At 43.4% G+C, this 26,684-nt stretch overlaps 1 protein-coding gene across 1 annotated transcript in view; it reads left to right on the top strand.

Moving 5' to 3' along the window:
• The window catches only part of dgki (diacylglycerol kinase, iota), a 193,083-nt gene that overhangs the window by 95,687 nt on the left and 70,712 nt on the right, over positions 1-26,684 (top strand). Inside the window, exons 13-17 of the mRNA XM_059652275.1 lie at positions 5,663-5,776; positions 7,859-7,996; positions 12,323-12,401; positions 13,478-13,533; positions 22,977-23,039. Coding sequence (XP_059508258.1) covers positions 5,663-5,776; positions 7,859-7,996; positions 12,323-12,401; positions 13,478-13,533; positions 22,977-23,039 — 450 coding nt within the window. The remainder of the gene's footprint in view (positions 1-5,662; positions 5,777-7,858; positions 7,997-12,322; positions 12,402-13,477; positions 13,534-22,976; positions 23,040-26,684) is intronic.

The following is a 26,684-nucleotide window of genomic DNA, read 5'->3' as shown; positions in this document are numbered from 1 at the left end:
TGGCTGGAAGAACCTAAAACAAGGCAGCACGCTGTCGGAAATGGAGCCAGGCCATTTAAGACAGAGATTGGGGGGAGTTGTTTTCACTCAGATTCAAATGAATCTTTGGAATTCTTTATCCAAGAAAACTGTATAGGTTCAGCCATGTTCAAGACAGAGATTGAATGATACTTTTGGGCTAGAAGTCTATCAAGTGATGTGAGGACAGTGTGGAATGTGTTGTTGAGGCAGAGTGGTGGAATGTATCTGCTGGGATTTCCTGTGTCCAATATACAATGGAGGCATCCAGCATAAGAGAAAATGTGCTGACAAGACATGGCAAACGTCACTATCTAGTTACACATTAATGCAGAACAAACAGCCATCGTCAGTCTGACCTCCCTTTGCCACAACTTCACTAATTTCAAGCAAACTCTAGAATTAGGTTTGAACTAATTACGGATGGGGCACCACATTTGTCTGTTGGCTCCTAGCAGACCATTTAACCTAAAAAATAATGGCTGCACTGATTCTCAACTTCAGTTATCAATTTCTGTTTGCTCCATTTCTCCTGATACCTTTATTGAATAAATATTTCTTGATTTAAGTGTTGAAAACCTCAGCCAGTTTGGAACCAGTACTTTGTTGGAGAAAAGATTCCGGTTCATCCAGTGTATGAGAAACCACCTCCTGATCATAATTTTAAAAATTAGGGATTGCCACTTAAAACAGAGATGGGGAGAAAAAAATTTTCTCAGATGGTTGAGAGTCTTTGGAATTCCCTTCCTCAAAAAGTACAGGACATAGAATCTGTATCAATAGGAATCGGGGGCAAACTTTCCACAGATAGGAATCATACCTGATTCATTTTTAAGGCTCACGTGCATATATATATTCTTGATTACTGAAGGGATGAAAGATTAGTGCAGATGTGCAGGAATGTAGAGTTGAGGTTAAAATCAGATCAGCCATGATCTTATTAAAGGCAGATCAGGCTCAAATGACCAAGTGGCTTACCCTTATTCCTTGTTCAAATAGTTATCTGGTGTTTTGTTTCTGAATGACCTGGCTCTGAAGTTGTAACAATATCCTTTTGTTCTTGATTTCTGTCACAGAAAATACTTCCTTTATTTTTAATACCCAAAGAGAGTGATATCAGGGCCACATTTCACCAAGTGTGGAATCAAGGAGCCTTAGCGAAACAGAAATCAATAGGAATCAGGGGCAAACTATCCACAGGTTAGAGTCATACTTTATACAGGAAAGTGGTTGTAGTTGTTGGAGCTCGGTCATCTCAGCTCCAGGACATCGCTGCAGGGGTTCTTCAGGATAATATCCTGCTGTTTCATCAATGACTTGTTCTCAATCACAAGGTTAGAAGTAAGCATGTTTGCTGATGATTACAGAATGCTCACCAGCATTCATGGCTCCTCAGATGCAGAAGAAGCCCATGTTCAAATGCAACAAGACCTGGACAATATCCAGGGCTGACAAGTGGCAAGTGTCATTAGCGCCACGTAAGTACCATGCAAAGACCATATCCAAGAAGAAACAATCCGACCACTCGCCCTTGGCATTCAATGGCAATACCATCACTGAATACTCCACTATCAACATCCTGGGTTTACCGTTATCCAGAAACTCAACTGGACTCACCATATAAATACTGTGGGCACAAGAGCAGGTCAAGGCTAGGAATTTTGCAGTGAGTAACTCATCTTTGAATCTCCAAAGCCTGTCTGCAATCTATAAGGCACAAGTCAGAAGTGTGACGGAATACTCTCCACTCGTCTGGATGGGTGCAGCCCCAACAACATTGAAGAAGCTTGACACCATCAAGGACAAAGCAGCTTGCTTGATTGGCACCACATCCACAAGCATCCGCTCCCTTTCCTACCCAATGCTGCTCCGTAGCAGCGGTATGTACTATTTACAAGATGCACTGCAGAAATTCACCAAAAAAATCCATAGGCAGAACCCTCCAAATGCATGACCACTTCCATCTAGAAGAACAAAGGCAGCAAATAAATGGGATCACAACATCTGCAAATTTCCCTCCAAGCCACTCACCATCCTGACTTGGAAATAAATCATCGTTCCTTCACTGTCAATGTGTCATAATCCAAGAATTCCCCCCAACAGCATTACGGGTCTACCTATAGCAAATGGACTGTAGTGGTTCAAGAAGGCAGCTCATCACCATCTTTTCAAGGGCAACTATGGATGGACAATAAATGCTGGCTGACCAGTGGCATCCATGTCCCACAAGAGAAGTAAGAAAACAACCACTCCGCAATCTTATATACTCAAGGAAGTATCAGCTCACTCTTTGCGTTTAATCCTCTTACATTAATCCGCAATTTCGGCATCAAGTATACCACAAGCTAGAGCAGAAATAAAATTTCCCATACTGTTCTCAGTGCCAGTTTTACATTTTTGCATTTTGACATACTGACAGTCCACATCTTCCACATGCTGCAGAGAACAAATCCACATAATAGATATTTGCCAATGGCTCATTGCTAGAATCATTCGTTGGAATCAGTGTGATCAGTTCCCCCTGAGTCTCAATACATTCCTAATGCAAGATAATGTTTCACGGCCTGACATGTAACCTTAATCTCCCTGAAAGCTTGTTAAAGCACCATTGCTATCACCTTAATGAATCTTTATCTTTCAATGGTAAGATAGCAATTTGCATTAATTCCTTAGTTACCACATCCCTCAAATACCTAAGGCTGAACCAGACTGTTTGCAATCTTATTTGATCCCAGCATGAGCTATTGACCGCACATTAAGAAGACCTATTTCCACCTAGTGCCAAACTCTGTCCATTCCTCAGTTCACCTGCTGCAGAGTCCCTCGTCTATGTCCCTGTTACCTTTAGTCTCGACATTTCCACAGACTCCTGGCTAGCCTGCCACATTCTGCCTCTGTTTCCTGCAGCTAAACTTGCAACAAGTCCCATTCCCCTGTGCTTACTGACGCAGATTGGCTCTCGGACAGGAAAGGTCTTGCCATTGTTTTCAAATTCATCATAGCCTTTACCTTTCTTACCTCTATGAAATCCTCCAGCCCCACAATCTTCTTAATTCCTGTAATTCTAGCTTCTTAACCACCTGTGGTCAGGGCCTTGTTTTGTAATGAGCAGCATCTCTGCCTCTGATTCACAAGCTCCAGCTATTAAAAATAGCTACATAAAACAGCCACCCAAGCTGACTATCATTCTGCAAATCCTTTCAACAAATGCCAATGGCGGGAAAAAGAGTAGAGAGATGGAATATTATTAGAGATGATGGGAACTGCAGATGCTGGAGAATCCAAGATAACAAAGTGTGAAGTCCTGGATGAACACAGCAGGCCAAGCAGCATCTCAAGAGCACAAAAGCTGACGTTTCGGGCCTAGACCCTTCATCAGAGAGGGGGAATGGGGAGAGGGTTCTGAAATAAATAGGGAGAGAGGGGGAGGCGGACCGAAGATGGATAGAGGAGAAGATAGGTGGAGAGGAGAATATAGGTGGAGACGGGATAGGTCAGTCCGAGGAGGACGGACAGGTCAAGGAGGCAGGATGAGGTTAGTAGGTGGGAAATGGAGGTGCGGCTTGAGGTGGGAGGAGGAGATAGGTGAGAGGAAGGACAGGTTAGGGAGGCAGAGACAGGCTGGGCTGGTTTTGGGATGCAGTGGGGGGAGGGGACAAGCTGACCTGGTTTGGGGATGCAGTGGGGGAAGGGGAGATTTTGAAGCTTGTGAAGTCCACATTGATACCATTGGGCTGCAGGGTTCCCAAGCGGAATATGAGTTGCTGTTCCTGCAACCTTTGGATGACATCATTGTGGCACTGCAGGAGGCCCAGGATGGACATGTCGTCTGAGGAATGGGAGGGGGAGTTGAAATTGTTCGCGACTTGGAGGTGCAGTTGTTTATTGCGAACCGAGCAGAGGTGTTCTGCAAAGCGGTCTCCAGGCCTCTGCTTGGTTTCCCGAATGTAGAGGAAGCCACAACGGGTATAGTGGATACAGTATACCACATTGGCAGATGTGCAGGTGAACATCTGCTTAATATGGAAAGTCATCTTGGGGCCTGGGACAGGGATGAAGGAGGAGGTGTGGGGGCAAGTATAGCCCTTGCTGCGGTTGCAGGGGAAGGCGCCGGGCGTGATGGGGTTGGAGGGGAGTATGGAGCGGACAAGGGAGTCATGGAGAGAGTGGTCTCTCCGGAAGGCAGACAAGGGTGGGGATGGAAAAATGTCTTGGGTGGTGGGGTCAGATTGTAGATGGCGGAAGTGTCGGAGGATGATGCGTTGTATCCGGAGGTTGGTGGGGTGGTATGTGAGGACGAGGGGATTCTCTTAGGGTGGTTATTGTCGGGGCAGGGTGTGAGGGATGTGTTGTGGATGTGATCTTCTACTCTATCCATCTTCGATCCGCCTCCCCCTCTCTCCCTATTTATTTCAGAACCCTCTCCCCATCCCCCTCTCTGATGAAGGGTCTAGGTCTGAAACGTCAGCTTTTGTGCTCCTGAGATGCTGCTTGGCCTGCTGTGTTCACCCAGCTCCACACTTTGTTATCTTGGAAAATTATTGCAGTTTCTACTATCACTGTCCTTTGCTCTGTGTTCCAACATGCACGGGACAGTGGTAACAGACTTCCTGAGTGAACTGGAACTTTCCGCCACCAAGCATCCCTGATTTTGGTTTCTCCATCATTGGCAGCTATGCCTTGGGGACTGCAACTTAAACTCTTAAATTGTCTCCCAAAGCCTCTCTGCCACTTCAGCCCTTTTTTTTACTTTTTTTAGCCGGTCTGCATTTGACCAAGCTACTGGCCATCTGCCTAATATCTTCCTATGTGGCTTTTGTTTTGCTTTATAACATGCCGATTGGGCAAATTGGGTTACTTCATTAAACTAAAAGTGCTGGACAAAGCTGTTGTTGTTTATTTTTGCACAGTGCCTTTGGATAAAATGACTCAACGTTTACAGGTGGACAGGCAGTGAGTTACTATGTGAGAGCAAGTAAGGTCCAACTAAAGTATTGCCACAGTGATAGAAAAGAATGAGGTTCACTTGGCAGGATAAATGTTGGCTGGTCCGCTCCAGCATTGTGTCTATTGTAAGATCATCCTTCAAGTTGCAGAAAGAGACAAGTGTGTCTTCAGACTGGTGAGCAGGATCCTTTATTCATCATTTACACCGCATACATAAATGGGAAGGAGGGAGCATTCTTAGAACTCTAATGACTCGATTCTAATTTCAAGTATCTACATCAGCATCAATATCACTGCTTTTGACTATTTCTTAGTATATTAACACTGGACCATTATTGTTCAGTGTTAAGGATGATTTTTAAAAGAACAAGAGAAACCCCACCCACTAGCCACTTTATGTCTCACAGAATAAACTTGTCAGTTCAGCCCAAATTAGTGCCAAGTTGGGCTCATTTCATAGTGCTGTGCACACCTACTGAGAACTGGGTTGAGGTTCACAGAAGTGCACGCTCAGTGCAAATTAATTCTTCACTCTTCCAGTTCTGGTTGAGAATAGAATGAGAAATCTGAGTGGAGTTTTGAAGTAAAATCTTAAAAGAGAAAAGCCTGTACTCTAACATGTTTCTAGATTTGACATGCATGAAAATGAACATCTTTATTTCAACCGGTGATTTTATATTCTTGTCTTTCTGTCCAGGTGGGCTGGATTCTTTCCCTGTTGGACGAACTACAACTCAATCCCCAGCCTCCAGTCGCAGTGCTTCCACTTGGTACAGGAAATGACCTGGCCCGTACCCTCAACTGGGGAGGGGTAGGTACATCCTTCAACAGGTCCACCTGTGAGGATGGGCTAGCAATGCCACCCAGAAAGATAGATGATGGTATGTAATGCAGCCTGGCTGTCAAAGGGAAGGTGCAGGGTATGAAAGGGACTTGTAACAACAGTGAGAGAAAAGCATTAGGACACCCTTTGTAATTCCTTTGACAGGTTGTTATAGAGGATTGCTGGAGTGAGAGTGATTGAAGAATATTTAATAACAATTTCCAAGAGGAAATGGCATGAATACTTGAAGGTGAAAACATTCGTAGAGTTAGAGGACAAAATTGGAGAAGGGGTAATAATTAGATATATTTATGATAAATCAAGGCATTAGTGAGGAGATAGTAATTTAATGGTAATGTAATTGGATTTGTTAGGGTGGAGAAGAAATGGTCTAGTAGTTTGTCACTAGACTATTGATCCAGAGACCCAGGTAATGTTCTGGGGACCTAGGTTTTGAATTCTGTAATAATCTGGAATTAAGAGTCTAATGTTATTGATTGTTGGCGAGAAAACCTACTAGGTTCACTAATGTTCCTCCGGGGAGGAAATCTGCCATTTTTACCAGTGACGCCAAACTCGCAGCAATTTAGTTGACATAGCTTCGGGGATGGGCAATAACTGCTTACATAGTCTGTAACGTGCTCATGCCATGAAAGAATAAAAAAAAATTGAGACTGACTCTCTATCTATGAGCGGTGTGTAGATGCTACATTGTATTCTGGGGCAGCAGTGTAAATGCGGATATTGCCATTATGCTGTCAATGTTCCATATTCTGTGCTTCAATTGTGCATTTTGTCCTTATCTGGGAGGAACCCTCCAGGGTATTTTTACCCCTTTTGACTATGTTTTCTTTTCACATCTGACAGGAAAGTTCATGGAGGGCAATGAAAGGAGGGAGGAAGCCTCTGGTGATGGTGTGATTTGAACCTTTGGGGTTCAAGTATCATTGCACTGAATCCATGTGGCTCTTGCTCAAAGATTGATGTATCCTCTTAAGGTGTGATGCCTAAAAGAGCTGGACATTTGGGCATACAAGTCAACCTTAAAGCCTCGAAAGCCAGCATCCCTGACAGTCTTTGATCTGAGCAGCTTGCTAGGCTGTTAATAGTCACCCACATTGCTGTGGATCTGGAGTCACAGTAGACCACATAAGAATGGCAGATTTCCTTTTCTAAAGCATAGTAATGAACTTGATGGGTCTTAACAACAATCAACAATGGTTTTATGTTTGCCTTAAGGCCAGAATTTTATTTCTGGATTTTTACTGAATTCACATTTTATTTCCCTGTCATCGTGGAAGTTGAACCCATGACCCCAGAACATTATCCGTTACACCACCATCTCCCCTTTATAAGCTGAATATACGCAAAAGCATGACCTTTGGATCTAACAAGTGAGGTCAGAGTGGATTGATTTAAATGCTGCAACATAAGGTATTAACTGTACACCAAATGTAGTCCAACTTTAATAACTGGAGCCTAACTTCTACCTCTTAGTTCTTGTCTTTTAGGTATAAAAACCACTATTCCATTAGCCGTTCTGTTTATTTTCTGTACTCCTTCACAATATGATTGTGTGGGAGGCAATCAGCAACCTAGGTAGGCTTATCTAGCCTTCCTAACTTGCAGCAGTTACCACCCATGTTGAGTTACAAATATGATCATTTCCATCTGTGAAGCTGTCAAAAATAAGCTCTGCTGCTCCACTTTCAATCATTTGTAGAATATTTCAAGGGCAAAAAATGCGAGTCGAGTCAGTGATGTCCACATCTCATGAATAAATGTAAAAAACAATTACCAGCAACATCTGCTATTCTTCCGTACATTGGCAGCTCTTCACAGGTGGTATCTAAATGCATAATGGGAAGAGTTTGAGTCATTACGTTTGGCTTGAGGAGGTGAATAAGGCACTCTACCTGTTCCTTTTCTTTATACAAGGTGATTAGCTGTGAACTCTCACAGTGCCATTCTCACAACAGACACCTTTCTAAGTCTGCAGAAGGGAGATGCCCTTGCCATTGACTGAGGCACTTGGGGGAGATAATTCATTTAGTTCTCTGTATGTCACAGGGGTACACGGATGAACCAGTTTCAAAGATTCTCTGCCATGTAGAGGAGGGCAATATAGTCCAACTGGACCGCTGGAACCTCCACCTTCAGAATAACCTCCAGCCTAGCCAAGATGATGCTGAAGAAGGCACTCAGAAGGTAACTGCAGCTGCTAACTTTGCTGACTTTTATACAAACCTTTAATATTTTCTGCAAGATTCTTTGAGGGTTAGAGTTTGAGAATGTTGTAATGTTTTGTTTGTTAGTGACAAAGCTGAGGACAAGTGCAAAACAGCACCAAGGTGGAAAACAGTGTAAACAAAGCTGAGGTACATTGTGGTGAGCTGGCACCTAAGTTTGGGTATTACACCCTATGCGTTCTAGTCAGTAAGAAGCCCTGTGTTCAACTGCTTTGTGATTCTAATTTGACTTGGTTACTTCAACCATCAGAGTACATTCACTTCAGTTGTAATAGTATTTATTGACATTCCCTGCTCCATAATTCCTGTATTAGTTTGCTCACATTTGAGTTTCTTTGTGACCTTTGAAGTATAGATAAATCACAGCGAAACAAAGATGTATTTACACATAGTCAAATTAAGATGCATAGCAAAAGCAAGAAACAAGTTCAGGGCTTCCCACAGTGGAGCTAATTGAGGGGTGAAATTTTGGGATCCAGGTTCTGAGCCAGCAGCCAAGGAGTTACAACAACTTTGTGGCCCCACTAACAGGCTCCTGTTCTCACAGCCCCACTTTCCCTGCCCTTCTGACACACATCGTCTGGAAGTGAGAAAATATTTGGAAAGTGCTACTGTAGTTGCAAATGTGCATGCAGCAGCTGAGGAAACAGCTAGTTTGGTTTTTCTGGAGTCACTGCAGTTTTCCTTGGGGCTTAGCTCATCTGTGCATTACACTCTCAAGGTAAAGCCGCATTGAATCTGGAGGCAACATCAGTTGACCCACATAACCAGTTCCACCAGAGGACAGATATGCCATAGGATAGTCGATATCCACAGACCGATTCTGTAGGCAACTAGAGATCCTTTGGTAATCAAGCGTTTTGAAAATGAGCAGTTGGCACATGCAGGTGAATACTTGAAGAGATGGTTTGACAAACTGAGATGCATCTCTGATAACGAATGACATTGGAATTAACTTTGCACCCTTATACATTGTGCTATAATAGAGCCAGACCTGCCATTCACGTTATATGAGTAACTTTGCTTTTTGGAACCCTTGAGAAAGGAGAAGGGTGTGTAAAGATGTCCCCTTGATCTAATGTGACAAAGTTACTTGTATGCAGATTCAGTACACATTTAAATCATTGAGCCTTATATTGTGGGATTACAGGCTTGGTATTCAATAGTTCAACAAATTACATGGGAACTTGCAATCTCCGCGGATGCTGCAATGGAATAATGAGACCTGGTGCTCTCTAAAGAAAACAAAGAGTTTCTAAAACACTTCTTGCAAGCTTGTTTTGATTAATTCCTTTTATTGTCACGTGTACTGAAATACAGTGAAAAGCTTTGTCTATGAGCGGTACGGGCAGATCGCAACATGCAAGATAAGGGTATACAGATCAAAAAGACTTAGAGGCATACAGGTTACATTGCAGCTTACGTAATATAAGGCTAGAGTCCATTCAACAGTCTCATAACGGCCAGAAAGAAGCTGCTCCTGAACCTGCCTGTGCATGTGTTCAGGCTTCTGTATCTTCTACCTGACAGAAGAGGTTGTAGGAAGTCATTACCAGGGTGCAATAGGTCTTTGATGATGTTGACTACCTTTTCACAGCAGCAAGTAGTGTAAATAGAGTCCATGGATGGAAGGTTGATTTCTGTGATAGTCTGGGCTGTGCATACAACTTCTATAGTTTCTTACTATCCTGGGCAAAGTAGTTGCCATACCAGGCCGTTATGCAGTACGCTTTCAATGGTGCATCTGTAGAAGTTGATTACGGTCCTTGTGGACGTGCCAAATTTCCTGAGACGCCTGAGGAACAAGAGGTGTTGTTGTGCCTTCTTGACTGTTACATTTACGTGGGAAGTCCAAGACAGTCGTCGGTTATTGTCTCTCCGAGGAGCTTGATACTGTTCAGCCTCTCAACCTCAATTCTGTTGATGTGGATGGTGTTCTCCTCCCTTCTTTCTGAAGTCAGTGATCAGTTTTTTAGTTTTGCTGACGGTGAGAGACGGATTGTTTTCACTGCACCATATCACCAAGCCCTCTATCTCCCTTCTGTATTTTGATTCATTGTTGTTTGATATCCATTCCACAATGGTGGTGTCTTCAGTGAACTTGCAAATGGCGTTTCTTCAGAATTTGGTGACACAGTTGTAGGTGTACAGGGAGTACAGTAGGAGCGAAAGACGCATCCTTGGGGGCTCCAGTATTGAGTGTTATTGTGCAGGAGGAGCCGTTACCCATCCTCGCTGATTGTGGCCTATGGGTCAGAAAACTGAGGAAGCAATTGCAGAGGGCAGAGCCAAGACCAAGGTCACACAATTTTGAGATCAGTCTGAAGGGGATAATGGTGTTGAAGGTGGAGCTGTAGTCAACAAGCAGGAGTCTGATGTAGTTGTCTTTTTTGTCCAGATGTTCAAGGGATGAGTGCAGGGCTAGGTATATGGCGTCCTTTGTGATCTGTTATGTTGATAGGCAGACTGTAGGGGATCGAGGCAGGTTGGGAGACTGGAGTTGATTTGGGTCACGACCAGCCTCTGGAAGCATTTCTTCCAGTTTTCTTCCAGTCAGTTCTGTTGAAGAGTTTGTTGAGCCATCTGTCCTAAAGATTCTCTAACTATTGATTGGAATTCAGCAGCCCTTTGTGCCACATGATTTCCCAGCATGTGGTACAATCCATGTCTTCAAAATGTACTCAAGCACCCAGACACGTCACAGAACAGTGGCACACCACACAGATAGAATAGCACAGCTGCTGAGTGTTCAATGTAGAACCACAGGCTCAGTTCCTGTTTAGGTTCCTGCGTAACCATCACCCGTAACAAATGGACATTATTGGTATCTGAACTGAGGTTCTTAATAAGTACTGTGGTGCTTATCATCATTACATTTAGAAAGCTAAGCTGTAGGCTTTGTGCCATGCAGGATCCAGAGAATGAACCTATTATTACATGGCAGTAGGGAGCACTGAACTTTCTGTAGTTTCAGACTGGGAAATGTACTTTTATTGATTCCATGTTTTGACTTCAAGATCCTGATAGTACTGTAATTAAGAGCCTCCATTCCTTGACTTAATTGTAGTATTAAGTCATTAAAGTATGTAAGAGAGTCAGAAGAAAGATCTTTGGAAAGTTCGAATGGTTCTTTGTGCATGATAGTTTTTGCTGGTTTGTTGAACCCTCGTTGCTTCCAACAATCTTGGAATTCTGATGTTAAAGTCCTCTCCCACCTTTCTATCCTCGCCTATGAACTTCTGTTCACAATTCCAGGGATCAATTAGTGTTGAGCAGAAATGAAAAAGGGGAATTGCATTACAGAATATTATTTCAAATCACCAGGAAAAGCTCTGCAACCCAGATAAAATTCAGCGTCCTCAATGAACCATAAGACAATGAGCATTGAACAATTCGATTGGGCTTGGGGTAGCTTCATCTGTTGCAGTTTTGCTGATGGCTAAAGACGCTAGTAAATTTAAGGCAGGTTCTGCTTCAAGTGTTGCTGATGAAGTGATTATCAGGAGTCGTTATGAGCTCTTACTTTCAATGCTGGTGCCCATCGCCATACAGTTGTAGCCACTGGTCATGGCAGTTCATACCAAGCCAGAGGTAATATCACTATTTCCCTCTGTTACCAGAGCTGGTTCTCTCAAATGGAACGATCAGTGCTTAGTGTCATCATGTCAAGCTTCCACAAGTCCTTTATGTGGAGCTTTGGATGTCCCACTGCTGCTGTGGTTGCATCTTTTTCACCATCAAGAACATTGTGTTTGCAAACCACTTCCATCTTTCCAATCAGCCTGAGCCAGTGAAATTTCCTCTGCCTGACAAATAGAAGCGTATTTGCTTTTGCTTTTAAGAGAATGGCCACATGCAGGGTTTTGTCATTTTGTGAGATGCACAGTGTACACTGCAAAGAACACGGTTGGAATTTGCAGAGCTGCTTTTCTTGATCACAGTAAATCATTCATATTTCACAGCCACACTAGGTGCTGTGAACACAGGCTTCAGAAACTCACATCTTGGTTCGAAGACGCAACAATCGGCAACAATAGCAGGGGCGATAACAAAGACAACAGTAACAATAATTTAGTCACTTCTGTGCAGCAGCCTGGATCATAGCCTATTATTGGGGGCAGTTTCTGGAGTTTTTTTTTGTTTTTGGGGCTTGTCAGCTTTTTGAAGCTCTGTTTGTTGGGGTTTCCAGGTTGTGGATAAACCTGTCCACTACTAAGCTGGATTTCAACCATGTAGCTTTTATATCTGTACTCACTCAGTGATTCTGTCTCTTTCCTCCCCACAGCTTCCACTCACTGTGTTTAACAACTACTTTAGCCTGGGTTTTGATGCCCATGTGACACTGGAATTCCATGAATCTCGGGGTACGTGCAATCTCTTCATGAATACACACTCGTACTCTCAGACTCATTCACCTACGCACTCATCCTCACATATGCAAACATTCGTACACACGTGCATTCACTCAACACATGTACACATACATTCTCACAAGCAAAAACACATACGAACTATCACATACATACACACTTACTCACACAGAATTGCAATGTTACACAATTGTTACAATACAGAAGCAAGCCATTCAGCTCTTTGAATTTGCCCTGACTCTGAACATTTTAACTTGGTGTCAATCTCCTGTTTTTTCCACGAAAGAGTGCGCATTATTTCTGTTCAACTAACTGTCCAATGTTCTCCTAAGTACCTCAATTTAACCTGCCTCCACCACATTTCGTCACAGTGCATTTCCAACCTTAACGACTTGCTAAGTGAAAAAAGTGTTTTTTCACGTTGCCTTTGCTTCTCTTACAAATAATTTTAAAACATTGCCCTGATTCTCAGTCTGTTTAAGAGAAGCAGCACTATGATGCTATGTTAGAGCAGCTGAGTTTCTCAGCTCACTGGGATCTTTGTTTTGTGAGTGGCACTCATGCCATATTGAATAATTGGTTGATATGTGGTTTTTCCTTCCTGACCCAGTGAGTGAAAAATCCACTGTGTATATATGTTTCAGCTGTTGTCAGAGAAGGAATAGAAATATTAAATACTTTTTTCAGAAGGCAGTATAATCATAATTATCTAAAGTCCACAAGAGCACAAGCAATGGGAGATTATTTAGGCGAAGCATAGACCATTTGGCCCATCGAGCCTGCTTCCTCATTGAGCGTGACCATAGCTGCAATCAGGGCTTCAATTCCACTTTCCTGCCTGCTCCCCCATATCGTTCAGTTCCCCCGAGAGACCAAAATTCTGTCTATCCTAAACTTAAATGAACTCCATGATGGACTATTTGCAACCTTTTGGATAAGCAATTCCATCAAACTCATTGTAACCTTCTCTGCAGTCATTTATCTTTTCATCAGTGCCTCATTGAGAATATTTGTTTAGATGGCCTGTTCATGGCTTTGAATACTAATTGTGTTTTTCCCAATTTTTCTAGAAGCAAATCCAGAACGATTTAACAGTCGATTTAGGAATAAGATGTTTTATGCAGGGGTAAGTGATTTTTTTTCTATTCATTTGTGAGATGTGGGCATTGCTGTCTGGCTAGCATTTCTTACCCATCCCTAGTTGCCCCTGAGAAGGTGGTGGCAAGCTGCCTTCTTGAACTGCTGCAGTCCACCTGCTGTAGGTTGACCCAGATTGCCATTGGGGAGGGAGTTCCAGGATTTTGACCCAGCAACAGTGAAGGAACGGCAATATATTTCCAAGTCAGGAGGGAACTTGGAGGTGGTGGTGTTCCCATATGTTTGCTGCCATTGTCCTTTCGTATGGAAGTGGTCATGGGTTTGGAATGTGCTGTCTGAGGATCTTTAGTGAATTTCAGAAGTGCACCTTGTAGATAATACACACTGCTGTGACTGAGTGTCGGTGGTGGAGGGAGTGGATGCTTATGGATGTAGTGTCAATCAAGCGGGCTCCTTTGTCCTGGATGGTGCAAGCTGCGGCTGCAGTCATCCAGGCAAGTGGGGACTATTCCATCACACTCCTGACTTGTGACTTGTAGATAGTGGACAGGCTTTGAGGAGTCAGGAGGTGAGTTCACCCTCCACTACGCCACCAATTTTGGTGTCATCTGCAAACTTAGTAACCGTGCCTCCTAAACTGTCATCCAAATCATTTATATAAAAAACAAACAAAAGTAGACACAGCACCGATCCCTGCAGAACGCTACTGGTCACTCACCTCCAGTCTGAAAAGCAGCCCTCCACCACCAACCTCTGTCTCCTAATATCAAGCTAATTTTATATCCATTTGGCAAGGTCTTCCTGATCCCATGTGATTTAACTTTACTACCTTGCAGAACCTCATCAGAGGCTTTGCTAAAGTCCATGTAGATAGTGTCTATTGCTCTGCCCTCATCACTCTTTTTGGTTACATCCTCAAACAATTCAATCAAGTTTGTGAGACATGATTTCCCATACACAAAGCCATACTGACCATCTCTAATCAGTCCTTGCCTCTCCAACTGCATGTAAATGCTATCTTTCAAAATCCCCTTCTATAACTTACCCACGACTGATGTCAGACTCACAGGTCTGTAGTTCCCTGGCTTCCCCTTACAGCCTTCCTTAAATAAAGACACAACATTAGCATCTCTGCAGTCTTCTGACACCTCACCCCTGGCTGTTGATGGTACAAATATCTCTGTTAGGGGCCCTGCATCAGGAATTGTTTCTTAAAAGTAGTACATTGCAGAACCTATACAGAAACAGGTTATTTTAGATCTAGTGTAGTTAGGATTAATAAGAGATCTCATAATGAAGGATCCTCTAGGGGATAACAATCACAGCATGACAGAATTTCAAATTCAGTTTGAGGGAGAGTAACTTGGGTCTCAATCTAGTGTCCTCAACTTAATTACTTAGTTACTTTAATACCATGTGGTGTTCTACTAGTTATGTCTCTGCATCCTGAAAAAGGACCCATTAGTCTTGGCTCCCTGTCTTATGTGTTAACCAGTCATCCATCCATGTTGACTCATTATCCCCAATACTGTGAGCTGTGATCTCGTGCAATAACCTTTTACGTGGCACCGTATTGACTGCCTTCTGGAAATCCAAATACACCACATCTAATGGTTTCTGTTTGTCACCTCTGTGTGTTATATCCTCAAAGAACTTGAGCAAATTGTCAAGCATGATTTCCCTTTCACAAAGCTATGTTGACTTTGTTTGATTATGTTAAGCTTTTCTAATTGTCCAGCTATTTTGTACTTACTAATGGACTCTAGCATTTTTCCAATGACAGATGTTAGGCTAACAAACCTACAATTTCCTGCTTTCTGTTTCCCGCTCTTGTTGAACATAGGTGTAAGTTACTGGTTTTCCAATCTGCTGGAATCTGGTGAGTTTTGGAATGTTTTGACCAATGCCTCTACTATTTTCGTAGCCACTTCCTTTAAAATCCTTGGATCTAGGATATCATGTCCTCTGTAATTGCCCTGTAATTAAGTTGAGGACACTGGATTGAGACCCAAGATACTCTTCCTCAAACTGAATTTGAAATTCTGTCACGCTGTGATTGCTATTCCTAGAGGATCCTTCATTACAAGATCTCTTATTAATCCTAACTATACTAGATCTAAAATAACCTGTCTCGGTATAGGTGCTGCAATGTACTACTTTTAAGAAAGAATGCCTGGTACAGTTTAGAAATTCATCTTCTATGTTTCCCTGTTCATCTGAATTTTCCAGTCAATATGTGTATTGAAATTATATGTGATCATTATAGTGCCCTTCTTACATGCCCTCATTATTCATGATTTATAATTTATCCTACGGAGAAGCAAATCTTCAGGGGTCTGTAGACAACTCATTGCTATGAGTTTTTTCCCCTGCTGTTCCACCCAACTGGTCCCCTACTATCATCTCTTACACCTGTATTACTGCTCACAATTGTACTGATATCTTCCTTTATACTGATGCCAGTCTGCCTCCTTTCCTTTATACGTATTCTTCCAGAAAGTTGAATACCCCTGAATGTTGTGTTCACACTTTTGGTCACCCTGCAGCCAAATCTTTATAATAGCTATCTTATCAAGTCATAGTCATTAATTTCTATCATTCAGATAAAGAAACTTAAGCTTTGACTTTTCACTGTTGCTACTTATTAAGTTTCTAATTATTACTGATTATATTTTTTACCCCTTCCTATCAAACTTTGATCACAAACACCCTGACCTCTCATCTCTTGTTTCTTTCTGATTTTTAAAATTTCTGTTCATCGACCCTGCACTAATTAGTTTAAAACCTTATCTACAATCCTACTTACACAATTCATGAGGACATTAGTCCCAGCATGGTTTAAATGAAGCTTGCCCCAGTAGAACAGTTCTGTGTTTCCCCAATACTGCTGCCATTGCCCCATTAATGGGAGATAACAAGGTGCGGAGCTGAATGAACACGGCAGGCCAAGCAGCGTCTTAGGAGCAGGAAAGCTGACGTTTCGGGCTTAGCCCCTTCATCAGAAATGGGGGAGGGGAAGAGGGTTCTGAAATAAATAAGGAGTGGGGGGGAGGCGGATCGAAGGTGGATAGAGGAGAAGGTAGGTGGAGAGGAGACAGACAAGTTAAACAGGTGGGGATGGAGCCAGTAAAGGTGAGTGTAGGTGGGGAGGTAGGGAGGAGATAGGTCAGTCCAGGGAGGACGGACAGGTCGAGAGAGCGGGATGTGGTTAGCAGGTAGGAAATGGGGGTGCAGCTTGAGGTGGGAGGAAGGGATAGGTGAGAGGAAGAACAGGTTAGGGAGGCGGGGACATGCTGGGCTGGTTTTGGGATTCATTAGGAGGAGGAGAGATTTTGAAGCTTGTGAAGTCCACATTGATACCATTGGGCTGCAGGGTTCCCAGGCAGAATATGAGTTGCCATTCCTACAACCTTCAGGTGGCATCGTTGTGGCACTGCAGGAGGCCCAGGATGGACATGTCATTTGCGGAATGGGAGTTGAAATGGTTTGCGACTGGGAGATGCAGTTGTTTATTGAGAACTGAGCGTAGGTGTTCTGCAAAGCAGTCCCCAAGCCTCCGCTTGGTTTCCCTGATGTAGAGGAGGCCACAGCGGATGCAGTTTACCACATTAGCAGATGTGCAGGTGAACCTGTGCTTGATGTGGAAAGTCTTCTTGGGGCCTGGGATGGGGGTGAGGGAGGAGGTGTGGGGCAGGTGTAGCACTTCCTGCAGTTGCATGGAAAAGAGCCGGGTGTGGTGGGGCTGGAGGGGAGTATGGAGCGGACAAGGGAGTCACGGAGAGAATCGTCCCTCCGGAAAGCACATAAGGGTGAGGATGAAAAAATGTCTTGGTGGTCGGATTGCAAGATGACGGAAGTGTCGGAGGATGATGCGTTGGATCCGGAGGTTGGTGGGATGGTACGTGAGGACGAGGGGGATTCTTTTTTGGTTGTTATTACAGGGATAGGGTGTGAGGGTTGAGTTGCGGGAAATACGGGATACACAGTCGAGGGCATTCTTGACCACCGTGGGGGGAAATTGCGGTCCTTGAAAAATGAGGACACCCGAGATGTACGGGAGTGGAATGCCTCATCCTGGGAGCAGATGTGATGGACATGAAGGATTTAGGAATAGGGGGTGGCGTTTTTGCAGGAAGGTAGGTGGGAGGAGGTGTATTCTAGGTTGCTGTGGAAGTTGGTGGGTTTGAAATGGATATTGGTTTCTAGGTTGTTGCCTGAGATGGAGAGAGAGAGAGGTCCAGGAAGGTGAGGGAGGCGTTAGAGATAGCCCAGGTGAACTTAAGATTGGGGTGGGAGGTGTTGGTGAAGTGGATGAACTGTTCGATCTCCTTGTGGGAGTGAACGCAGCGCCAATACAGTCATCAATGTTACGGAGGAAGAGGTGGGTTTTAGGGCCAGTGTAGCTTTGGAAGAGGGATTGTTCCACGTAACCTACAAAGAGGCAGGCATGGCTTGGGTCCATGCGGGTGCCCATGGCCACCCTCTTTGTCTGTAGGAAATGGGAGGAATTGAAAGGAAGTTGTTGAGGGTGAGGACAAGTTCGACTAAGCAGTTGAAGGTGTCATTTGAGCAGGACTGATCAGGCCTGCGAGACAGGAAGAAGCGGAGGGCCTTTAGGCCATCTGCATGGGGATGCAGGTGTATAGGGACTGGACGTCCATAGTAAAAGTGAGGTGTTGGGGACTGGGGAATTGGAAGTTCTGGAGGAGTTGGAGGGCGTGGGTGGGAACCTATTTCTCTCACACCAGTCTTTGAGTTATGCATTTGCCTCACTAATTTTGTTTACCCTCGGTCAATTTGTAATTGTTTCAGGTAGTAATCTGAGATTAATATCTTTTTAGTTCTGCTTTCTAATTTAGCTCCAAGCTGCACGTAATCCCTCAACAGACCTCTCTCCTAGTCCTACCTACATTGTTGGCACCTACATGGACAATGACAAATGGATCTTTTCCTTCCCACTCCAAGTTCCTTTCCAACGTAGAAGAGACTTCCTGAACCTTGGCAGTAGTTAGGCAACACCACCCTCAGGACTCCCTGTCTTTTGCTACAGAGACCAGAATCTATTCCCCTTAATATACCATCTGTACCCGGTGCGGCTTCCTCTACATTGGGGAAACCAAGCGGAGGCTTGGGGACCGCTTTGCAGAACACCTCCGCTCAGTTCGCAACAAACAACTGCACCTCCCAGTCGCAAACCATTTCCACTCCCCCTCCCATTCTCTAGATGACATGTCCATCATGGGCCTCCTGCACTGCCACAATGATGCCACCCGAAGGTTGCAGGAACAGCAACTCATATTCCGCCTGGGAACCCTGCAGCCATATGGTATCAATGTGGACTTCACCAGTTTCAAAATCTCCCCTTCCCCTACTGCATCCCTAAACCAGCCTAGTTCGTCCCCTCCCCCCACTGCACCACACAACCAGCCCAGCTCTTCCCCCCCACCCACTGCATCCCAAAACCAGTCCAACCTGTCTCTGCCTCCCTAACCGGTTCTTCCTCTCACCCATCCCTTCCTCCCACCCCAAGCCGCACCCCCAGCTACCTACTAACCTCATCCCACCTCCTTGACCTGTCCGTCTTTCCTGGACTGACCTATCCCCTCCCTACCTCCCCACCTATACTCTCTCCACCTATCTTCTTTACTCTCCATCTTCGGTCCGCCTCCCCCTCTCTCCCTATTTATTCCAGTTCCCTCTCCTCATCCCCCTCTCTGATGAAGGGTCTAGGCCCGAAACGTCAGCTTTTGTGCTCCTGAGATGCTGCTTGGCCTGCTGTGTTCATCCAGCCTCACATTTTATTATCTCATATTCATACTACATTTCACCTCTCTGTCCCCACTTGAAAATCCTTTGGACCATGGTCCTGTGCTGAATTTGTACATCCTCTCTCCGGATTGTGCTCTCATCTTATACCTATTGGACAAGGGCAAAAGTTAAATTTTGGATCCCTATGCCTGCCTCACTCACAGTCACATCCCCCTGTTCCTCACTGCAACTAAATTTTGTGTAAATAATCTAAGAATGTGACTGTGTTTTGAAGCATTGTATACGGGCACCTTTCTTTCTCTCTGATGTGTCACAGTGACTGCAGCTCGGACTCCAGCTCATCAATCGACTTGAAGTTCCACAAACAGCCAACACGTGGTGCAGCTCAGGTCACTGTGAATCACACCAGCTCCCACTTACTACAGTAGCAACATGTAAGCCCAGCCATCTCTATTCTATTCACTTCATTAATTTAGATCTTTAGTTATTTTAAAAATGAATTTCTTAACTGCACCCTTTAGCTGTAATGACATCTGCTGATTTAAATCAGTTGGCCAATCAAAAGTGACATGCATTAAATACCTACCAACCAGCTACTTGTTTTCCTGTGACATCACACTGCAGTTCTGATCACCAGAAGTAGGTTGAAGGGACTCGATGCAGCTGCTTTTATCTCCTGACACTACCCTTCTGCTGGTCTGCTATCCCAGTCTGCTTTGCAGTGATGCTGACTTGCTACACCATTGGCTATAGTACATTCACTTTCCTCATTCAAGTCAATAAAATATATTGTAAATAATGCAGCTAAAGCACTTATTCCTATTTCATACCACTACCGACAGGTTGTCATCCCAAAAATGCCCCTTTATCTCTCTGTCTTCTATTCGTTAGTCAATCCTCTACCTTTGTTAATGTCCTACCTCCACTACTATGGTCTCTTTTTTTAAGTAGGATAATGTTTAGTAGCTTATCATACACCTGAAAATCTAATTATATTGCATCCACTGCTTTCCCTTTACTTATCTGCTTTAATCACCTCAAAGAATTCTAGTGAACTTGTTAGGAATAGTTCCCCATTTGTGAAGCCATAACTCTTCTTGATCATATTATGTATTTCTAAATGCTCTGCTATTACATCTTTTGGAACAGGCTGTAACATTTTCCCAGTAACAGGCGTCAAGCTAACTGGCCTATGGTACCTGTTTTTCTTAATGTCTCCTTCCTTTTTCAAGTAACATTGTTAGATTTTTAATTCTTTGGAACTTTTCCAAAGACTTTTGGAAAACCACTGCTATTGCATTACGTATTTCTGTAGTTCCTTGCTTTAATATCCTAGGATGCATCTCATCATGTCCCGAAGACCTAACAGTCTTTAGCCCCATGAGCTTCCCTAACACTTGTTCTCCAGTGATATTTATTGTATTTATTGCCTTTTCTCTTTTTTTCCTGTTGAATATTTAGTGGTTTTGGAATACCATTAGTGCCTTCTACTGTGAAGACTGATGTGAAGTATATATTCAGCCCCTGTGCCGGTTCCCCATTATTATTTCTCCACCTCATTCTCTAAGGGCTGTGTATTAACTTTGTCCTGTCTCTTCCTCATACATTTAAAGAAGCCCTTGCCATCCATTTTGGTATTATTTGCAAGTGTAGCTTCAAAACTTAACTTCTCCCTCTTTATTAATTTGTTGGTGGTCTTTTGTTGGTTTTTAAAACTTTCCCAATCTTCTGGCTTATCCTGGTTAACCATGATTGGTTTATCCCCTTCCTATAATCCTTCTTCCTCACTAGGATACATCTTTGTTGTGAGCCGTGACCTTTTTTCTCAAATATCTGCCAGTTTTCCATAATTGTCTTTGCTGCTAAACCCCTTTCCAGCACACTCCAGCCAGCTCTACCCTCATTCCTTTTTAATACCCTTATTTAAGCTTAGCACCCTTGTTTCTGAAGCACATTTCTAACCCACAAACTGAATGCTAAATTTTTTCATGCTACGGTCACAATTCCTGAGGGGATCTGTTACTCTGACATTTGTATACATCACCAAATCCAAAATAACCTGATCCCTGGTTGGATCCACCACATCTTGTTCCAGGAAACCGTTCCAAATACTGTCTATGAATTCTTCCTCAGAGCTACCTCTGCCAATCTGATTGGTCCAATCAACATGAGGATTAAAGTCACCAGTGAGTGATATACTGCCTTTGTTACATTCTCTAATTATCCCCTGATTTATTCTCTATCCCATCATATAATTACTGTTAGGGGGCCTATAGATCACCACAACCATTGACTTCTTTCTCTTTTTTATTTCTTACCTCCAATCATATTTTCTGATCCAAGATCATTTCTTACTATTGTATTTATTCCAACCATATTAACAATGCTATTCCACTACCCTTTCCTTCATCCCTGTCCTTTTGAAAAGTGACATATCCCTGAATATTTAGTTCCCAGCTTTGATCTTCTTCTAACCTCCTAGACTGCTTCACAGTGCTGCTGACCTACTGCACACTCATCCCAGTCTGCTTCACATTGTTGGTTGTTGCTTTCATCTCCAGTTTCCTCTTTAAATTTCCTGAAAGTGCTAACTGTTGTCATGGCTCCTATAGATGCTGAAAATCCCCAAAACCTTTGTATGATCAATTGCAGGTCTTGACAATGACTGTCAGGAGGGTGTTAATTAAGAAGAACGTGCTGTACACTTTGCAACCTGGGCCATTTGGAATATCACACTGGTCCATTTGACTCAGTGTTGCACCAGGCCCATTGGGTCCAGGTCTCAGCGCAATTAATTCTCACACTCACTCACAAGGCTTATATTTGTTTCCATTCCTTAGTTCCAGAGAAGATGGTTAGACAATGATCTTACAGGGTGGTTAAGTATCAAACACATTGGTGTCGAGATGGAGTCAGATTTGTTTAAAAACACCAGATTAGATGAAAAGAAATTCTCAAATCCTTTCTATGATCCTCTTTCTTTACCTTAAATTGATGCCGCTTGGATACTGAGTCTTTCACTAATGCCCCTCACAATTGTTTACAATGCATTCAGCTCCTCCTTTGGCCATCTCTGCTCTAAGGAAACCAGTCCCTGCCTACTTAGTCCTCCTTCATAGCTGAATTGCTCCAGCTCCAGACACAGACACAATACCCTAACCCTAATTCCGGTTAATCTCCTTTGCACCCTCTCTAACACAGACACATCCTTCCCTTAGGGCGGCAACCACAACTGCACTGTCACTTCTGAACTAGCATGTTACCTCTAGTTCTTTTGTTGCTTTAAATCGGTAACCTTGAATTATTGGTCTTCCAGCCATTGGAAGCAGTTTTTCATCCCTTTATGTACTGTGTTTTTTTAAGGAAGATAACTACTCAAATTCTCCAACATGCATGATGGAATTTGAATGCAGATACTCTGGAACTGTGGAAAATCAAGCCTTCATTTCAGAGGGTGGGGATCAACTGTAACTTCAAAATTATGAAGTCATTTTTGCCTAAACATTTTGCAAGAGCTTTGGTATATGAAGTGAGGAGACTTACAAACAGAAGACTCTAGACATTTAGGGTCTATCTCACTGCTCCAGAATCGATCACTGCAGTAATGCACACGTTCTCCCTGTTTTGAGGAAAACGAGAAGGGACATTGTATACTTGCATGGGATATACAAACTTACCAATATTTGTAATGTTTTCTTTCAGGCAGCCTTTTCTGACTTTCTGCAGAGAAGCTCTCGTGATTTATCCAAACATGTCAGAGTGGTGGTAAGTTTTATTTCTCAAAGCTATTGAGTATAAGGATTGACAAGTTATGCTGCAGCTTTATAGAACTTTTGTTAGGCCACACTTGAAATATTGTGTGCAGTTCTGGTCACTACACCATCAGAAGGATGTGGATGCTTTGGAGAGGGTACAGAAAAGGTTTACCAGGATGTTGTCTGGTATGGGGGATTTTAGCAATGAAGAAAGGTTGGATAGACTGGGTTTGTTTTCACTGGAACACAGGAGGTTGAGGGGCAACCTCTTAGAAGTTTATAAGATTATGAATGGCTTGGAAGAGTGGAAAGTATGAGACATTTCCCAGGGTGGAGGAGGTCAATTACTATGGGACACAGGTTCAAGATGTATAGGGGAAGTTTAAAAGAGATGTGCAAGGCAGGTTTTTCACACAAAGGGTGATGAGTGCCTGGAACACGCAGCCAGTGGAAGTGGTGGAAGCAGACACAATAGCAGCATTCAGAAAACACCTGGGTGAATACATGAATGAGAAGGGAATAGAAGGATATGGATCCTGTAAGTGAAGACAGTTTTAGTGTGGAAGGGTAAAATGAAGGCTTGGAGGACCACAATGCCTGTTCCAGTGCTGTATTATACTTCGTCCTTCTTTGTTCTTTGAAGCAAATGTAGAAATTGAAGCAATGTAGAAATTGCTAATTGTGAAAACTGTCACCGGTTATTTTAAGATGATATCTCCGCTTTTCAATTTGAGTAGTGGACTCCATGAGATTGGTTTGCTTTTGGTTTTATGGTATCATTTATCTGAATCGGAAGTTGGAGTCGCCTCTGTATCCAAATATCCTACACATCAGCAGTTAGCACAGCTGCCTCACAGTGCTAGAGACTAGAGACTCACGTGTGATTCAGCCCGGGGTCACTGTATGTGTGGAGTTTGCACTTTCTCCCCATATCTGCATGGGTTTCTGCTGGGTGCTCCGATTTCTTTCCATAATCAAAAGATGTGCAGGTTAGGTTGTTTGGACATTCCAGTAAAAATGCCTTGTGGTGTCCAAGAATGTGCAGTTTAGGTGGGTTAGCCATGGTCAAAAACTCTGTGTGGGGTTACAGGGATTGGGAGGGGTGGTAATGGCCGGTCGGGGCTGGATGCTCTTCAGAAGGTGGTGCAGAATCTTTCTGCACTGTAGGGATTTTATGATTCCACTCACGTCCTGACCATTTCTGTGATTCACTTAGAAAACTGTACCACTAGAGACAGTTTACACTTGAACCAAGCTGAGACTGTGTTGTATTGAGCTGCATAGGTAGGGACGTGAAGAGAGCTTTCAACTATGTTGTGAGGTAAGGAAACAAATTTGGGAAGACATAGTAAATCAAAGAGCAGAGAGAAGGCAAAAGATAAAGCAATTAGTATTCAAAATGATAAATGACGGTGACAGGAAAGGTAGACAAAACGAGCTAAAAGTAAATGAATGGATAAGAATCCAGGTTATTAAAATACTAAAAAAAGACACTTTTATACGCTCTGAATCTAAATGCACTTAGTATTTAAAATAAATCGGATGAACTGCTAACACAAGTAGAAATAAATAAATACAATCTGATACAAAAACAGAAATTGCTGGAAAAGCCCAGCGGTCTGGCAGCATCTATGGAGAGAAATTAACATTTTGGGTTGAATGACCCTTCCTGAGAACTGATGGTAGCCAAGAAAAGTGTTTTTATGCAGACGATAAGGCGGGGGAGGACGTAAGGATTAGATGATAGGTGAGGATAGAGCCCAAAGCAATTGGACAGGCAAATAAGTGTTTAACGATTTGGCAAGGAGAGTGAATAGCTGTTAATGGGCACTGTCAATGGCTAACAGTGGGTGGTGTTTAATAGCAGACTAGATGATAACGTACAGAGTAGGGTTGGGATAAGGACATGGGACAGCTCAAGCCCTAAAGTTATTGAACTCGATATTGAGTCAGGAAGGCTACAGGGTCCCCAGGCGGAAAATGTGGTGTTGTTCTTCCAGCTTACGCTGAATTTCACTGGAGTACTGCAGCAAGCCTGAGGCAGAGACATTAGCCAGGGAACAGGGTGATGTGTTGAGGTGGCAGGCAACTGAAAGTTCAGGGTTGTTTTTGCGAACAGAATATAAATGTTGTGTGAAGTGTCACCCTGTCAACACTTTGTTTCCCTAATGTAGAGGAGACCACATTGTAATGCAGTAGACTAGATTGCATGAAGTGCAGGAAAAGCGCTGCTTCGCTTGGAAGGTGTATTTGGGCCCTTGGATACTAAAGATGGAGTGAGTAAACAGACAAGGTACACACCTACTTTAGTTGTAGCGGAAGGTGCCATGAGGCTGTGGAGGATGTTGGGAGTGAAAGAAGAGTGGACCAGGGTGTCCTGTTGGGAACAGTCTCTGTGAAAGGCTAACAAGGGAGGTGAGGAGAATATATGCATGTTGGAGACATCTCGCTGGAGGTGGCCAAAATGGAAGCTAATGATCCTCTGGATGTGGATGCTGGTGATGTCAAGGGGGAACCTATCTCTGTTACGAGAAGGAAGAGAAGGGATGAAGGCTGAAGTGCGGGAGATGGGTCAGATCCAGCTGAGGGCCCTGTCAACAACAGTGCAGGGGAATCCTTCATTGAAGAAGAGGGTATATATTTTTGGAGGCTCCCTTGTTGAAAGTGGCATTATAGGAACAAATGAAATGAACACAGAGGAACTGGGAGGATGGATTAGAGGCTTTACAGAAAGCAGGGCGTGAGCATTTATAGTCCAGGTAATTGTGGGAGCTGGTCGGTTAATAGTGGATGTTGGTGGCCAGTCTATCCCTCAGAATAGAAACAGAGATGTTAATGAAGGGATGGAAGGAGTCAGAGGTGGACCACATGAAGGTGAGAGAGGGGTAAAAATTGGAAGCAAAAATTATTTTCCTTTCAGGCATCAAGGAACACAAGATGCAAGAACCTAGAGATTCCCACAGCCCTCCAGAACCTTTCTCCCCTCCCCTTCCCTCTGACTCCAGCCCGTCCCTCAACCTCACTTCGTGTTGTGTATTTACTATTCCTCCTGAACTTCTGCTCTCGTTCTGAACGTTTTGTACTCAGCAAAGGTCTCAGTTTTATTTCTCTGCGTCCCCACCTTAATACACCCACCTAGCTAGATTGATATCCACTCCTTTCTCTGTCTAACTTCTCTTTCTTTGGGCTCTGCCCCACCTGTTGTTTACTTCTTATCACCTCCCCAGCCCTATCTTCTGCATATATACTGACATTTTCCTGGTTATGATCAGTTCTGAGCAAGGGTCACTCGGCCTGAAATGTTAACGCTGATTTCTCTGCACAGATGCTGCCAGACTTGCTGAGATGTTCGAGGAATTTCTGTTTTTGTTTCTGATTTACAGCATCTGCAGTTCTTTCAGAATTGATTAATCTGATAGAGATTATAGAGACGTAGTTGCAGGGTGATGCAGATCAGAAACTGAATATTGAAGGAAATAGGACATTTAGAAAGAATACAAATTTAGGAAAAGATGGAGGGTCAGCTCTTTTAATTTTGATGATATTAGCATAATACAGAGGTATGACCTAAATTCAGGAAACAAGGATGTAGAACCACTTTAGGTAGAGATGAAAATTTTAAAGGCAGAAGTGAGAGTGATGTACACTCTGCTAA

Source organism: Stegostoma tigrinum, chromosome 18 (genome assembly GCF_030684315.1).
Source record: "Stegostoma tigrinum isolate sSteTig4 chromosome 18, sSteTig4.hap1, whole genome shotgun sequence".
Classification (NCBI taxonomy): Eukaryota; Metazoa; Chordata; class Chondrichthyes; order Orectolobiformes; family Stegostomatidae; genus Stegostoma; species Stegostoma tigrinum.
The sequence above is the reverse complement of the archived record's forward strand: the minus strand, read 5'-3'. Positions and strand labels throughout refer to the sequence as shown.